We start from the raw sequence: 16,716 nt of genomic DNA, 5'->3' as shown, positions 1-16,716 counted from the left end.
CTAAGTTAGGCAGTGTCTTTAAGCACTGCCCAGCAAAGCAGGATGCTTCCTGAGGTGACATGTGAAAAGTCTTTCTATATTTTCTTTTGATTTATGGTGGAGAAAAAAATCTGATGAGCAAAAATGTAGAAAGACCAGATTACAACTATGGAAATATACCCTTAATCTTTATCATGTTCAAAGACAAAGCCCTACGTTTGGACTCACACAAGTATAGGATATCAGAGTTATATATTCAAGAGCCAGCAGTCAGGTGGCTTTATCGCTTTTCAAAAAACACAATCTCACCTGATTAAGTGAGGTGACATCTGTAAGTACAGCATCGGGAGGTCTATTAGGCACGGCTACAACTTCCTGAAACCAAAAAACATCACAGGTTAAATACTAACAAAGTAATTGGTACTCTCTTTACTCAGATTAGTATTTGATGAACAACCATGTTTCAGTATAACAAAATCTGCAAGTTAGATAAAATGTTTTTAAAAATAATTTCTGTTCAGGAGATAACATTTAAAATCTCATAACCGGTAGCCTCATCTATGCTGTGATTTCCCTGAAATGACCCTGTTTAACGAAAGGAATTATACAACCAGATCCATTCCCTGGGCCACCAAGGAGAAAGAGGTAAAGACCCTTTTCCCAGTGCAAAAGGTGATAATAACTATAAGAACTAGACAAACAATTCACACCTACATTGATTTAATCTTTAAATGTACTTTTTACTAACAGTGCGGGTCTCTTTGCATCTATATCCTATTTGGAGTTGGTTCAGATTCTTGCATGTGTAGATTAATGTTCTTCATCAAAACCATCATTCCTTCAATTATTTTTTCTATTTCTCTCTCTGTCTCCTCTCCTTCTGGTCTTTCCATTACATGCATCTCGCTATACTTAAGGTACCCCACATTTCACTAAGACTTCTTTTTCTTTTCATCTTTTTTTGTCTCTGGAGGTAGATAGATAGATAGATAGATAGATAGATAGACAGACAGACAGACTGACAGAGAGACAGACAGACAGAGAGAAAGATCTTCAGGCTTTTTGATTCTTTCTTCTGCCAGTTAAAATCTACTATTGAGTGCTCTAGAAAATTCTTCATTTCCCTTATTGTAATCTCAGCTCCAAAACTTCTATTTGGTTCTTCAACATAATTTCTATTTGTTGATTTTCTCTACTTGATGAGTCACTGTCATCGTACTTTACTTCTTTAAGTGTGCTTTCCTTTGGTTCTGTGAACACATTTAGAAGAACTGCTTTGAAGTCTTTGTCTACAAAGTCCTCTCAAAGGCAGCTTCTATCGCCTGTTTTGTTCTGGTTTTATTTTCCTGTCTATGGGTCATGTGCTCCTGTTTCTTGCGTGTCTTGTAATTTTTTGTTGATGACTAGACATTTTAGATAACCTATTACACAACTCAGGATATTGACCTCCTTTCCCTGTGACAGGCTTGTGGTTATTGTTAATTTGTTTATTTGTGTGGTGCCTTGGCTAGATTATTTCAGCTAAGTCTATCTCCCCAATAGTGAGCAACTTCTGGTGTGGCTCCTCAGAGGTATAGCCTTGGGCAAGAACACAGTCAGTTCCCCAGGGATAACAGTGGGTTTACCAGGGTTCTCTGTGACTCTCTCTCCCTGACCTCTCTGCTCAAGTGTCTGCCTCATTTGGTATCATACCCAACCGTTAGGCTCCACTAATCGCCAGATGATTGCTCTATTACTTTCAATAATGCCCTGGGGCATAAATCACTCTACAGTCTGATCCAATTAAAGTCAGGCCAGTTTTAGGGGCGCCTGGGTGGCGCAGTCGGTTAAGCGTCCGACTTCAGCCAGGTCACGATCTCGCGGTCCGTGAGTTCGAGCCCCGCGTCGGGCTCTGGGCTGATGGCTCAGAGCCTGGAGCCTGTTTCCAATTCTGTGTCTCCCTCTCTCTCTGCCCCTCCCCCGTTCATGCTCTGTCTCTCTCTGTCCCAAAAATAAATAAACGTTGAAAAAAAAAATTAAAAAAAAAAAAAAAAAAAAAGTCAGGCCAGTTTTTGTCATGATCCCATGAGGGCTCTTCTTAGCTCTCTCTTTCCATGGTTCTCTCTAGAAAACTTCTAGCTGGGCTGGTTGTTAGCTTATTGTTCTCATGGAGCTACAAGGTTCCTCTTGGTTGTTAATCTAAAGTAACTTAATATCTATGGGCACCCTTACCTTTGAACTTTCAACTACTCTATTCCTTGGGATGAGCTTCAGAGATCTCTATTATTACAGGCTGCCTCAGTGCCTGGGTGAAACCTCTCCTCCACTGCAGTAGAAGTAGGGGCAAGGATAGTGGCCCACTCATCTCCAAGTGACATCCTCACTCTAGAAGAAGTTGTGCTGGGCAGGGGTAATAGCTTCTGGCCTCCTCAGCTTTCCTCACCCTGTGGGCAAGTGGGGGCAAGAGGGATTGGGTCCTTCAGTCTTCTCAGCCTACCATGTGTGGAGCAGAGTTTCCACTCTACATGTGGAGGCCGGGTAGAGAACGAGAATGCTGTAACTCTTAGCCACTTCTACCTGGAACAGAGCTTCAACAACACAAGCTGGGGGCTGTGGGAAGCATAAAATCTGGTGACCTGCTCTTGCTGGGAGGACAGCCTGCTCTGGGAGCAGGGACAAGGGATCCTGTGCTTAGGCTACACATGCCTAGAGTGGAACTGCCATTATGCTGAGCCCAGCGATGAGGGAAAATGGAGAAAGCCGTGGCTCAAATGCCACAGATTCTCAATGGTCTTACCAAGATAAAGACTTCCTTGAATAAATATTTCCTAATTTGCTATATGCTCTGAGGACAATCTCCAGACACTTTAAATGGTTTTCTTTTTGTTTTAACTTTCACCCATTATGATGTTACGGCTGACTCAATGGGGAGAGGGTCCAGGGGACTCCTCACACCATCATTCCAGAAGCAGTTTCTCAATACTGCTTTAAGCGTACTTCATTTATCCAGAATGTTCACGACATAATAATCTCATAACCTCAAATAAATCGGAAGTAAAGGCCAGGTTAAATGAAAAGTAATGTCCAAGTTATAAAATATTTTTAGAAAAAAAAATGTTTTTAGGTAGAATTTGAGAACTAAAGAGTAACTAGAATCGTCTTACACAAGACAAGTCCTTAAGTCATTTAATGAATAAAGATTTTATTTTATACAAGGATCACTCGCATGTGTTAGGTTTTCCTAAAGACTTCTGGGTGATGCAAAGTCTGTAGAAGAAAGTAAAAACATTCCCATAATTATCTCAGGTACATTACACTTATGTCAGCCAGACTCCTCTACAAATACGTGTTATATATTAAAATATGCAAACATACGTAGCTCTTTCAATTAATTCAAAGATACTCTGATTCAAAGAAGTGTGAATTACTGAGGATCTACTCTGCTAAATCACACCTATGGTAATATGATAAGTTCAAAATATACATACAGATACTTACATACCCATATATTTTGCTTATAAAGCTTATAATAGCCTACCTTGACTTTGTCTGACGTCCGTTTTCCACCAATGCCTCCACAGCCAACGAGGAAGAGAGAGAACTGATTGTAACATATAAGTTCCTTCTCAAAATAAGAATAGACTGAAAAGCAAATGAAAGAAAAAATAAAGGAAGTTATTATCGAAAGACATAACCAGTTAACCAAGACATGATCAGCAATTCCTTTAAAAGTTTCAAAAACAAAAAGTAGTCACTAGAAGGTCTGATAACTTAAAGATGCCCAAGTTTGGTTTATAAAGCATCTTTCAATTTCTTCACTACCGGTCTCTAGAAGGCAGAGTGAAGAGGACCTTCACATACCCTCTCTTGACTGTGAAACAGCAGTTTCTCTCTCCTCTTCTTCAATCTCCCCAACTGCCTATCCTATCTTAACTCTCTCCATCTCAAACATTTCACAAAATCCCACTATACAGTGCCGGTATCCAACACTCTCAAACATTCCAACATTCTGCCAAAGGACTCAAAAAGAGCCTGGAGGGGTTCCTGGGTGGCTCAGACGCCCCTCCCCTGCTCGAACTCTCTGTCTCAAAATAAACAAACAAACACACACACACACACTAACAAAAAAAAAAAAAAAAAAAAGAGGGGCGCCTGGGTGGCTCAGCTGGTTAAGCATCCAACTCTTGATTTCCACTAAGGTCACGATCTCACAGTTCCTGAGTTCAACCCCACAATCAGGCTCTGTGCTGGCAGTGCGGAACCTGCTTGTAATTCGTCCTCTCCCTCTCTCTCTGCCCCTCCCCTGCTCTCACTTTCTTTCTCTTTCTCTCTTTCTCTCAAAATAAATAAATAAATCTAAAATTTAAAAAAAAATACTTGAAAAAAAAAGAACCTGAAATACAAAAGAAGAAGTGAAGATCAAGGTATAAGCTTCAGGAGGACAGAATCATGGGTCTTGCTCACCATTATATTCCTAGCAATCAGAATGGTACCTGGGACAGAAAAAGCACCTAACCAATATTTATTAAATTAATGAGTAATGAGGGGCGCCTGGGTGGCTCAGTCGGTTGAGCAACTGACTTCGGCTCAGGTCTTGATCTCACAGTTCGTGAGTTTGGGTCCCGCGTCAGGCTCTGTGCTGACAGCTTGGAGCCTGGAGCCTGCTTCGGATTCTGTTGTCTCCCTCTCTCTCTGCCCCTCCCTCACACGCACTCTGTCTCTCTCTGACTCTCAAAAATAAAGAAAACTAATTAAAAAAAATTTTTTTTAATTATTGAGTAATGAATAAATAATACAAGTTAGTGAATGAGTAAGCAAATAATGAATGAATGTAGGACAGCTGTCCCTCTTTCTACTAACTTCCTAGTGAGGGTGTGAGAACTCTATCTCCAGCTCTAGAAAATTAGAAATATGACTTTGAACTGCACACAAAAGAAAAAATCTAATTATAACAAAAAATAAGGAAGGCCATGGCAATTTGTATTAAAATAAGATTTTTAACTGTACTACGCAGGAAATTGGATATCTGATTTCATTTGCACTTTGCGTACAAATTCTAATACATTATTACCCAATATCCAGCTGTAGTTAACTAAATGGAGTGGGTCAAGAGAAAATAGTAAAAACGAAAGTTAAGGTTACTGAAGAAACTTTGTTCTGAGGTATGTCACATGTCTGGTAGCTCAGGGAGAAGAGTAAAAGAAAACTGGGAGAGGGGTGCCTGGGTAGCTCAGTTGGTTAAGCGCCTGACTCTAAATTTTGGCTAGGGTCATGATCTCGCAGTTTGTGGGATTGAGCCCCATGTTAGGTTATGCACTGACAATGTGGATCCTGCTTGGGATTCTCTCTCTCTCTCTCTCTCTCTCTCTCTCTCTCTCTCGATCTCTCTCTGCCCTTCCCCCAACTCTGATACTCTCACTCTTTCTCAAAATAAACTTTAAAAATAATAATAAAAAAAAAGAAAAAAGAAAACTAGGATAGTTGCAGCCAAATGTTGGCCAACTTCTGGAATGACAAACAAACACAAAAATCTAAAACATGGGGCATCTGGGTGGCTCAGTCAGTTGAGTGTCCAATTTCAGCTTAGGTCACGAGATCATGACCCCATGGTTCATGGGTTTGAACCCTGTGTCGGGCTCTGTGCTGACAACTCAGAGCCTGGAGCCTGTTTCAGATTCTGTCTCCCTCTCTCTCTGCCCTGACCCCACTTGTGCTCTCTCTGTCTCTAAAATAAATAAACATTAAAAAAAATTTTTTTAAATAAAAAAATAAAAATCTAAAACAGAAAGGGGAGAAGGAAGAAGAAGACAAGAAAGACAGGAAGAGGAAAAAACAGACATACTATGAAATACTATCAGCTGACAGAAATAATGTACTAGGAGAATATTTAAGAGCATCAAAAATGTTCTCAACATATTATGTAGTAAAAACAAGGCAAGTTCCTACACAGCATATACAGTATGACCTTCCGTGTATTTAGAACAAAGATGATGAAGCCTATATTCCAACTATCAGACAATATCAAATTTCCCACTCTAATTTATTTCCAAAATTTTTGACAATAAAGATCTATTTCTTCTTTTTTTTTAATTTTTTTAAGTTTATTTATTTATTTTGAGAGAGAGAGAGAGAGAGAGAGAGGGCATGAGCAGGGGAGGGGCAGAGGGAGAGGCAAAGAGAGAACCAAGCAGACTCTGTTGTCAGCACAGAGCCTAATGTGGTGCTCGATCTCACAAACCATGAGATCATGACCTGAGCTGAAATCAAGAGTCAAACAGATGCTTAACCAACTGAGCACCCAGGTGCCTCAATATCTATTTCTTCTTAAACTTCAGAACAAATAAATTTTAAGCAATGTATCTTGAGCTGATGTTTAATTACTAGTATGTCAACCTTTACTAAACTACTATAACCTTTTTTTTCCCATTGCAAATAAAATATGGCTGTGATGTTTAAACTACATTTGAGTTCAAGAGGCTTGAATGCACAACATTAGGAACTTAACCACCATTCATGAAAATGATTGAGAGCCAAATACGTTCCAAGTTCCAAAGAGCGAACAAAGACAAGAGTATCTATAATACTAATTATCCAGTGATGGTTGTCGATGTGTTCCTTCCTGCCAAGTCCAAACTCCAGTCCGCCACTACGTTCTCTGTACCAGCCACAGTTTGCACCTCTGTGCTCTGGTCATGTGGTCTCAAATCCCCTGAAATGCCCCACTCTTCCCACCGCTACCCTAACCTGCTCCTTTGCCTCATCCTCGCTTATTTCATGAGAGCTTATAAAATTTTTAGAACGCTGATCGTTATCTTGGTTTCTCGAAAACTGGCAGATGAATGTGAACGTACCGATCAGTTTCTATGGTGAAGCACCACATGACACACACAAGGCCTGTCAATCTAACAATATTATTGTAAGAATTAAAAGTGACTTACCATCCAGAAGAATTACTAAACCAGATCCTTTATCTAGGACATCGGCAATAACAGCTTCACATTTTAAGTTTCCTGAAATGAACGGCAAAATCAATCAATCATCTGTTTTTAAAAAGACCGTAAGATCATTATATTAAGATATGAGAGAATTTAACAAAATCTCCACTGTAAGTTCAGCAAAACTAAAAGCTATGCTTTGATATAGTTTTCAAGGTACTGTTAAATCATTCAACATTAAAAGGAAAGAGAATACCTTAGTCACTACATTTGAAACATCAAGTAGAAACACAATAAAGATCAAACTTCTAATACCCAGAAAATCTGGAGACCAGCATAGCCTGAACTAGACCATGGTCTAGTTCACAATGGACACAAAGGGCTGCTGTTAGGTTTCTTGTCCTCCATCTAATGCTTCTTTTTTTTTATCCCCAGGAGGACTCACACGGCCTCTGACAGTACCAATGAAGCTGACAAATCCAGTGAGAGAGACAGAGACGCTGACATCAGTCTCCTGATGCTTGTGGTCCTGAGTCTCATCACCTGCTGGGTTTCACAGGAAGATTATAAATAGTAGCCGTACCTTAGCTTTCTGTAGTTTAAAGAGGTTCCAAACCACAAGTATCTCGAATTTTGAATATTCATATTAGAGAGGCATTAGAGAGGTAGTTTTATTTATTTTTTTTTATTATTATATGAAATTTATTGTCAAATTGGTTTCCATACAACACCCAGTGCTCATCCCAAAAGGTGCCCTCCTCAATACCCATCACCCACCCTCTCCTCCCTCCCACCCCCCATCAACCCTCAGTTTGTTCTCAGTTTTTAACAGTCTCTTATGCTTTGGCTCTCTCCCACTCTAACAAGAGGTAGCTTTAAAAGTACTTAAAGAAAATGCGCAGAAGCTACTGAAGAAAAGTAATTCATGAGAAACGTAACTTGATGCTAAGGAGGTACACAAAATTAAGAAAAATATTTGCCACACCTTCCTATTCATATCACTTTCCAGGTGTAATCATTTTGGAGTATATGCCTGTGTCTTTCTCTTGATATTTAAAATCCCTAAACGCAAAAATCTACCTTACACATTCGTACTTTCCTTATAACAATGGTTCCCAAGAGAGCCCACGGTCGAGTGACTGGCACATGCCAGACAGAGGGAGCCTCCTGGCCTCTGCCCTGGCCACCAGTGCCACCGCCACATGCCCGCACACGATGCACGCGTGCACACAAAACCTCCACGGTGGGGATCCAGACACCGTATTTCATTTAAAATAACAGGTAACTTAACGTAGTAACAGGCTGTTTCAGTAGGTAGCCGGGTTAGAAAATGTATCTAAAACTGAAAACTCTGCCTTGTCCATGGCAGGTAAGCAGCGGATGTCTGATGAAGGCAGTCACCACACATCAGCTCAGATAAAAACGGTTGTGTGAAAACTTCTGCTATTAACACTGAAATAAGGCTATTCAAATTGAAACAGTGAGAATCTCATACATTTTTTTGGTAAAATAAAAAGCTTTGGAAAAACATGAAAGGAGGATTCTAGCTTCTTGCTGACCTGCATGTTACATAAGGCGAAATGATAAATAAGCCCTTTGTTTGGTATTTTACCACCTTACGTGGTCAGTATTTAATTAGACAATATGCTGACATTAGAGCACTGAAACAAATCTATCAAACTATAGCCGAAGAATAAGAAAAGCAGCTTTACTGAACAAGTAGGATACTCCTGAGAAGAAGAAAATTCATTATTAAGGCAGACCTGATTTTACTTACTCTAAAAGAAAACAGGAATAGTTAATTACAACAAATCCTCTATCTTTTAATGCGCTTGCCTTTATGAAAATTGCTACCAACATAAATACCTGAGAAAAGAATCAAAAACCATTATTCATAGGAATCATAGCTGCCTATATACAATTACTAAGTTTAGAACACATGTATACAACAGAGATGCTTTTTCAGTTGCTAATGACACCTGTATCATTAGAAATACACTGTTAGTATTTCAAGATAATTTAATAAACAAGACTATTCAAGGACAAAGCTTAAGGTCACCAAAACAGGTCCTGCTTCACATCAATCTATTCTAATGCATATCCACGCCTTGCGATATGACTTATTTAAAGTCACTCTAGGGGCGCCTGGGTGGCTCAGTCGGTTAAGCATCCGACTTCGGCTCAGGTCACGATCTCGCAGTCCTTGAGTTCGAGCCCCGCGTCAGGCTCTGTGCTGACTGCTCAGAGCCTGGAGCCTGTTTCCGATTCTGTGTCTCCCTCTCTCTCTGCCCCTCCCCTGTTCATGCTCTGTCTCTCTCTGTCTCAAAAATAAATAAACATTAAAAATAAATAAATAAATAAATAAATAAATAAATAAATAAAAATAAAGTCACTCTGTGCCAGTTTAACACAATGACACAGTTTGGAAGGTTAGTCAGGAAATAAAATCAGGGTACAATTAAGGAATCCACGTATCAGGAACTCACCTGATCTGGGAAGTGGTTTATATAACTCCAAGTACTGCTCCCCATGGAGAACCTATGTTAGGGTAAACAAAATTTTATTGGCCGACTTTCCTGTTCCACAAGCTCTGCTGTGAATATGGCTAATCACAAGTGATATTTCACTGGCCACTTGCTCACATCAGTACTCCCCCCAAATTATCTGTCTCAGTTTGGCTTCTACTTCTTAATCATAATCATAATCAATCATATTCAGAAATAATCAGCCTCCCAATCTAAAGACTGTTAGATCTTTTGGAGCAGAAAAGGTATCTGTGTGTTCTTTCTTGACATTCATAAATCCTTACTGACTGGTAATTATGGATTACTTACTGATGCAAACACTAAACTAGGCTATATTTCCAGGGCTTATCACTGTGCCTGGAACATAAAGGGTAATTAATATATATCTGTTGAATAAAAATGGATAAATTGGAGGTGCCTAGGTGGCTCAGTCAGTTGAGCATCCCAACTCTTGATTTTGGCTCAGATCATGATCCCAGGGTCATAGGATGGAGCCCTGCATTGGGCTCTGTGCTAAGCATGGAACCTTCTTAAGATTTAAGATTCTCTCTCTCTCTCTCCACCCCTCTCCCTCACTCACACACATTCTCTCTCTAAAATTAAAAAAAAAAAAGTTGGGGTTCCTGGGTGACTCAGTTGGTTAAGCCTCCGACTTCAACTCAGGTCATGATCTCACGATTTGTGGGTTCAGGCCCTGTGTCGGGCTCTGTGCTGACAGCTCGGAGCCTGGAGTCTGGTTCAGATTCTGTGTCTTCCTCTCTCTCTGCCCCTCCTTCCCTGCTCTTGCTATGTCTCTCTCTCTCTCAAAAATAAATAAAATATTTAAAAATAAAATAAAATAAAATGTTTTAAATGAATTTCAAATCACATGTACCAAATACAAACAACTCAACTAAAACACAGGAGAGTATTACAACCATGTTCAAAGTAATTACAACCATGTTCAAAGCACTATCATTGTCCGTATTTCCTTAGTGTGATATCTTACAAATTATCTATAGATACAAAAATAGACATAGATACATCTTATAAATTAACTATCAGTAGATACTAAGGACACTGTGTAACTCGAGAGACACTTAACCTCAATGTATGGAAGCAAGAATACACCAATATATGTAGGAAAATGATAGGACAGAAAAAACAAAATCTGACCCATATACTCAAATGACCACACCCCACTGCCATGGGACACCTTTAATTCTGTCTTCCTCCGAACCCAGAAGGAGAAAAAATGAGACAAATGGAGGATGGCCCACCGTATCAAATGGCCTGGACACTCAAGGTGGGAAGACAGGGATTTCAATTCAAGAGGGCTATTATTTCTGGCCACAGATTCTGAACACCATTCATGATTTTTCCAACTCCTCCTGACTCTGAAGGAGTACAGTGCAGAATTCTGAAACATTTGCTTTAACTGTTTGCATTTCAATTATTCAAACAGAACTGTATGCAGCAAATACCATGGGGCAGTGACTAAAACAACAAACTGCCTGGTCCATATCTCTTGCCTCCCTCCCAACTCATCAGATACTCAAATAAAATAAGTTCTCACAGATTCAGAGCAGCAATGGGCGAATCGCTCCTCCAGTAAATGGGTCCTCCAATCACCAAAGCCAGAGAAACTGACTCACAGCTCTAGGATTCAACAGCTATCCCTGGACTCATGACCTGAACCTTGACTCCAAGAAATGAAACATGCCCCACCTCAAAAGCTTTCTCACAGTTGTTCACACCTTCCTTCTTGAAACGACTTGTCCATTTTGCTTCTCAGATACCACATTCTCCTGCTATTCCTCAGAGCTCATACCTTGCCAGCCATTCCTTCTCGGTCTCCCTTGCTGATTCTTCCTCGTGTCTTCAACCTTTCAACACTTGTAGGGTCCGGTCCCTGAGCTCAGGCTCTTCTCTACCTATGCTCACACGTTACACTACATGATTTCATCTAGTCTTGGGTCTTCAAATATCACTTCAAGTCTAAGAACCCCAGCGAGACCGCTACCCCCCAAACTCACGACTCACATATTCAACTGCCCATTTTACATCTCTACTGGATTATATAAGAGAATCTCAGGTTTGTCCTAAACCAACTCCTGACCATCCCCACCTTAAGGTAACTGTATACATCTATCTTGTTATATATATGTTCTATATAACTACTATACATACTAAATATATTGTATATAGTTAATTATAAATCATGGATAGAGACATACATGCATATATTTCGTCCCAGTTACAAAAAACTTCATCTTTGACTCCTCTTTCCTTCGACTCACATCCAGCCTTTTGTTTAAATTACTGTAAGAGACTCTTAACTGGTTTGCCTGCTTCGGCTTGGCCCCCATATAATCTATTTTTTCACACAGTAGCAAAAATGAGCCTGAGTGAACACAGCTAGATCATATCACTCCTCAGTTCAAAGCACTACAGACTATCTCCCATGTTAGTTAATCAGAGCATAAGTTAAAATCCTTATAATGACTACAAGGCCCTCTTCTCCTACCAGGCACCCCCCCCCCCCCCCGGCCCCGTTCATCCTGTAACAGACTGGCCCCCTTGCTGCTCCAAAAACAAGCCAATTATGCATCTGCCTCAGGGCCTTTTACACTTGTTCTCTCTGGCTCAAATACTCTTCCCAGATCATTACCTGGCTTGCTCCCTCACCACGATCATCAAGCAAGAGTTATCACATCCATTTTAGAGATAAGGAAACCAAAGCTTCAGAAAGTTCTGTACCCTTGGTCAAACAGCAAGCAAATGGCAGAGAGAGGATTGAGAACATTATGTCAGGGTCGTAGGACTGGACCTAATTGCTGTTTTCTTCTTTCTGCTTGTCCTTTCAACTAAGTCTCTTCTCTTATATGCTCAGAAAGGAAAATCAAAGATATGCTAAATCTTTATTCCTGAACCAACCATGACAAACTATTTTATTAATACATGTGCCCGCAAACAATGTGACATTTATCAATCATATTTGAAGAAACCAAAGAAAAGCAAAGTAAAGGTTTCTTATTACTCTTACCTTTTCCAAGCTGACCAGAAGCTCAGGAACCTCTCCTAACCCTCCACCTACTAAAGGTTTCTGAGCTACGATAACTCCAAATGTAGGCAAACAGGAGAAGTCAGAGCTTCCTTCGTATATAAATTTCATATCTTTTGGCTCCTTCACCGATGCTCCCACGCCAAGGGCATACATAATAGTTTCCAGCTCCGTGTAAGCAGAAGAAAATGGAGGGAATTTATAGCCAATGGCTCCAGCCTATGAGAAAGGTATACGAAAGTGTTTTTTCAATGATATTTTTGTCAAATCCTTAACATTTTAACTTTTTCAAAACTATTAACTGCTTACGTACCTGGTTTTTGCTTTTGAAGACAGGTGAATAGAATGTCATGTTGGTGAATTTCATGGAGTGTCATAATTGTTTCATTAGATTTTATTTTAATAGAAACCAATTAGAAAGTGTGTGGGAAAGGACTTCATTTACAGATAAGAACTTTTTTTATAATTTGCTTCTTACTAACAGTATGCCTCATTTTCAAATTTCCTTTCTCTGATGGTGAGAAGCCCTATTAATTCAGCAACTATTACAAACTCAAACATACAAAAAAATAATAATAATAATGAATAGGTCATAAATAGCGATAGTGAATCGCCCTACAGGAGCTACTGTATAAAATTAAATGTAAAAAGAGCAAAACGCTGCTTAATGCTTATAAATTAGATGGCCTCAGAATGGTTTTAGTTAAAATGAGATTTTACCTTAAGTTCCTGGCTGGGAATGTCCCTCATCAAACTGGATACTGTATTTTTCTACTTAGTGATGATATGTCTTGCTAATGTGTGAAGTTGATACTGGGCTAAAAAGCAATGATGTCCGATTGTCAATCACTTTTATTCCAAAACAGGAGTCCACAAACAAGGGCTGAGAGCTAAGAATGGTTTTTACATTCTTAAAGAGTGGTTTAAAAAAAAGAAAAACAGGAAGAACATGTGACCAGGAAGGGTAGGTGATCCACAAAGCCTAAAACATCTACTATCTACTATCTGGCCCTTTCCCGGAAAAGGGGTTTGCCAACCCCTCTTCTAGGATAAAGTCATATTTATAACCCAATCATATTCTCAGGGTTAAAATTAGATTGTTAACATTATCACTCTATCTGCCCTGAGTCACAAAACACCAAAACCGAATGCATCAAATGATTTATTTCTATTTATGCACTACATTTTTTTGTTTAAAGGCGACAGTAAATCAGCAAACTTCACATGAGCTATAACCACTATTCCATCAGAATTTCTACACAGTCGGAGGTCCTTTATTTGCAGCGATGTTGAAATAGTTCCAAAATACAATCTATCAATGCTTTCCCTAAAAAAAAAAATGACTCAAAAGAGGCACTTAAATACTTTTCTAAAAAGTTAGAAAAAACAGGAACTACAGTAGAATTATCAAGAATACTACCAAAAAAAAAAAAAAAAGACACTTGTGTAATTATACTGAAGAAAAGAAAGTAAATTACATAAGGCTACATCTTAGCCTCATGTTCATTCAAATTCTATAAATATTTAGTACATATTTTAAGAAAAGTCTTGTCACTTATCTTTCCTATTTAACAATGGACTAATAGCTTGGAAAATAACATTTTTGTATGAGAGAAAAGAGAAAAAGGAAAAAAAAAAAGAAAGAAAGAAAAGAGAGGATCTCAAAAAAGGCACAGCTTTCAGGCTTTTCTCCCCAACTTACAAATCCTGATGGTGCTGTCGATGCTGCGTGATTTGTCGAAACTCCTCCATCTGAATCGATTTTACTTATAACTCCAATTATACTGCCAACTGATTCTAAACAGTAATAACAACAAGGATGCTTCTGTTACAAGACATGACTAAGAAAAGTGACAACGTGCTCGATAATCATTCCTCTAACAGTGAGCAAGCCTGCCACAGGACCTTCACAGGCACTCATGAACTGAATATATGAGGTAGGACTATTAAAGGAAGAAGCTGTGAAAGACTCCAAAATAGACCAAAGATCACTGGGTGTTGTCAATGGAAAACAAGCCATTGTCCAACATACTCTTCCTGGGTTTTGATTCCAAAGAGGCACTGAGCTTTGCAATGTCTTTGATCAATTTTACAGCTCTGTAAAGTGGGACCCTTGTCCAGAGACATGCAATTTTTGGTGAAGGAAAACAAATTTCCCTTTCTCACCATCATCACCCCTCCTCCAGGATGAAACAATGCCAAGATTATCCTCCGAACCCCCCACCCACGTCTCAAGTGATAGCTCTGAAGTCGGTACTAAAAATTCGTCCAGAGAAAACCATCATTACGACCAGAGACTTCAGACAGGGTTCAGAAGCTACTGTTCTGGGGTCTAAAAGGTTAATAAAGGAGACTCATGGGGCTGCTACATATGCCAGAAGATTCCAAGGACTCTGAGACCTAACAAACCTGACAGGTACAGGCCTCTTTCTAACCTTGGACACAATCTATAAGCAAACCACAAACTGTGGTGTGACCAGGGATATCAGCCAGCTTCTTGCCTCCGAATCCTCCCCTCACCGCCCCACTAAGAATGCTGCCAGAAGGAGGCTTTTAACTGAAAGTTACCTTGCTACGGGCTGAAAGGACACACAGAGACACGGGCAACCTGAGTTAACGTGGCTCAAACACTGAGAAAGCTTGGGCCAGTTACGGCACTTTTCTGGGATTTAGTTCATTATCTGTAAGCCATGATCAGTTCTACAGAAAAATGTGACATGTTTCTTCTAACTCTACTTCTAACACTCAGAGGTATATTTTCATTCAGAATTACGTAATTCATTTAGCTTTTTCTTTAGAATACTTTTAAGGCAATACAGTGGAACTTGGACATCAGAGGAAAGTTTTTAATGTACTTCTTTCTTTTTCCTTTCATTCATTTTCAATGATGGGTGACTCATTCACAGGCTAAATTTATCACAAACAGAAAAATATGGAATACAGGAAATGCTACCATTAATGACATTACAATCGTGCTATCATCTGGTTGAGAAAGAGCATAATGAAAATTTCAATGAGGGTACCAGCAGGCAGGAAAGTGTCATTAAGGAGGAAAAAAAAACAAGAATAGTCATTTTTTGAGACATATTCCCCTACCAAACACTGAATATAAAACTACTAAGAGGAAAAAAAAAAAAATCTGTCTACAAAATAACCCTGAATCATTATCTTTCCCAGAAGAGTCCTTTAAACTCCATATACTAAAAAAATAAGTAAATAAGTAAAAATAAACTTCATATACTACATGCATATGTGAGTTACACTAGAAAAAAAACAACGTGCCTTTTGCTGGTTGTCTATTCCTATGGCAAATCATAGACAGCTCAATAATTCCAGGGAGTAAGCATTTGCTGAATCCTTTCTGAGTTTGGCTCCAAGCGAGCACCAAACACAAAAGAAGTACCTCCAAGACACAGTCTCCGCCTCCAAAGGACCTTACTGTGCAGTTAAGAAACCACATATTTACGAAACAAAAGCAGCTCTGAGCAGATGCTAAGTGGTCAGAGTCCAGCTAAGAGAGAAATCAATGTAGCCTGAAATATCTGGGGAGGTTTGGTTGAACATCCAGGGCTTGAGTTTTGATTTTAAGAGAAGTACTCGGGTCAGCACAGGTGATAAAGGCAGGAAGGGGCATTTTGAAGTTTCTTCTCATTTATTTTTGAGAAAGATAGAGACGGTGAGAGCAGGGGAGGGACAGAGAGAGGGGAAGAATCTCAAGCTCTACGCTAACGTGGGGCTCGAATTCACAAAACTGTGAGATCATGACCTGAGCTGAAATCAAGAAGCAGACGCTTAACTGACTGAACCACCCAGGCACCCCAGGAAAGGGCATTTTAGAAGGGCGAGACACAGCAGCAAAGACGAAGGGATAAAACAACACAAAATCTACTCATTAGACAGAAAAGAGCTAAGCCTAAATAAAACTGGCCTATGTGAACTTTTTGGGAAACAGAGAAAAACCAGGTGAGGTAAGCAGTGACTGGTTAGATAAGAGAAGACTCTGAAATGAACCATCAGGGAGGAAGCACAGAAGGGTGAACAGCTTGTACTATCCCCCACCTGGACATACACCCAAAACACAGGATTACAAAACAAAACAGAAAAAGTGACAGTGGGGGTTGACATGCATATCTTAAATCTGAAGAGTTCTAATAGCTCCTGGTGCAAAAAACACGCACTAGTTAAAAACAGAAGACAGGTCCCTAAGAGAAGAGAATGCTTTGTTGCCTCTGGCTCCCCAGCCAGGAGCGAAGGG

At 39.6% G+C, this 16,716-nt stretch overlaps 1 protein-coding gene across 2 annotated transcripts in view; it reads right to left on the bottom strand.

Moving 5' to 3' along the window:
• HSD17B4 (hydroxysteroid 17-beta dehydrogenase 4) overlaps window positions 1–16,716 on the bottom strand; it is an 88,646-nt gene that overhangs the window by 34,560 nt on the left and 37,370 nt on the right. For both annotated transcript variants that reach the window (XM_045486683.1, XM_045486688.1), the window contains exons 12-17: window positions 14,164–14,258; window positions 12,444–12,680; window positions 9,380–9,431; window positions 6,897–6,968; window positions 3,497–3,600; window positions 289–354 (exon numbers count right to left, since the gene is read on the bottom strand). In XM_045486683.1, the coding sequence (XP_045342639.1) occupies window positions 289–354; window positions 3,497–3,600; window positions 6,897–6,968; window positions 9,380–9,431; window positions 12,444–12,680; window positions 14,164–14,258 (626 nt within the window). The remainder of the gene's footprint in view (window positions 1–288; window positions 355–3,496; window positions 3,601–6,896; window positions 6,969–9,379; window positions 9,432–12,443; window positions 12,681–14,163; window positions 14,259–16,716) is intronic.

The sequence above is a fragment of the Leopardus geoffroyi genome, chromosome A1 (assembly GCF_018350155.1).
Source record: "Leopardus geoffroyi isolate Oge1 chromosome A1, O.geoffroyi_Oge1_pat1.0, whole genome shotgun sequence".
NCBI lineage: Eukaryota > Metazoa > Chordata > Mammalia > Carnivora > Felidae > Leopardus > Leopardus geoffroyi.
This window is presented reverse-complemented; position numbering and strand designations above follow the sequence as displayed.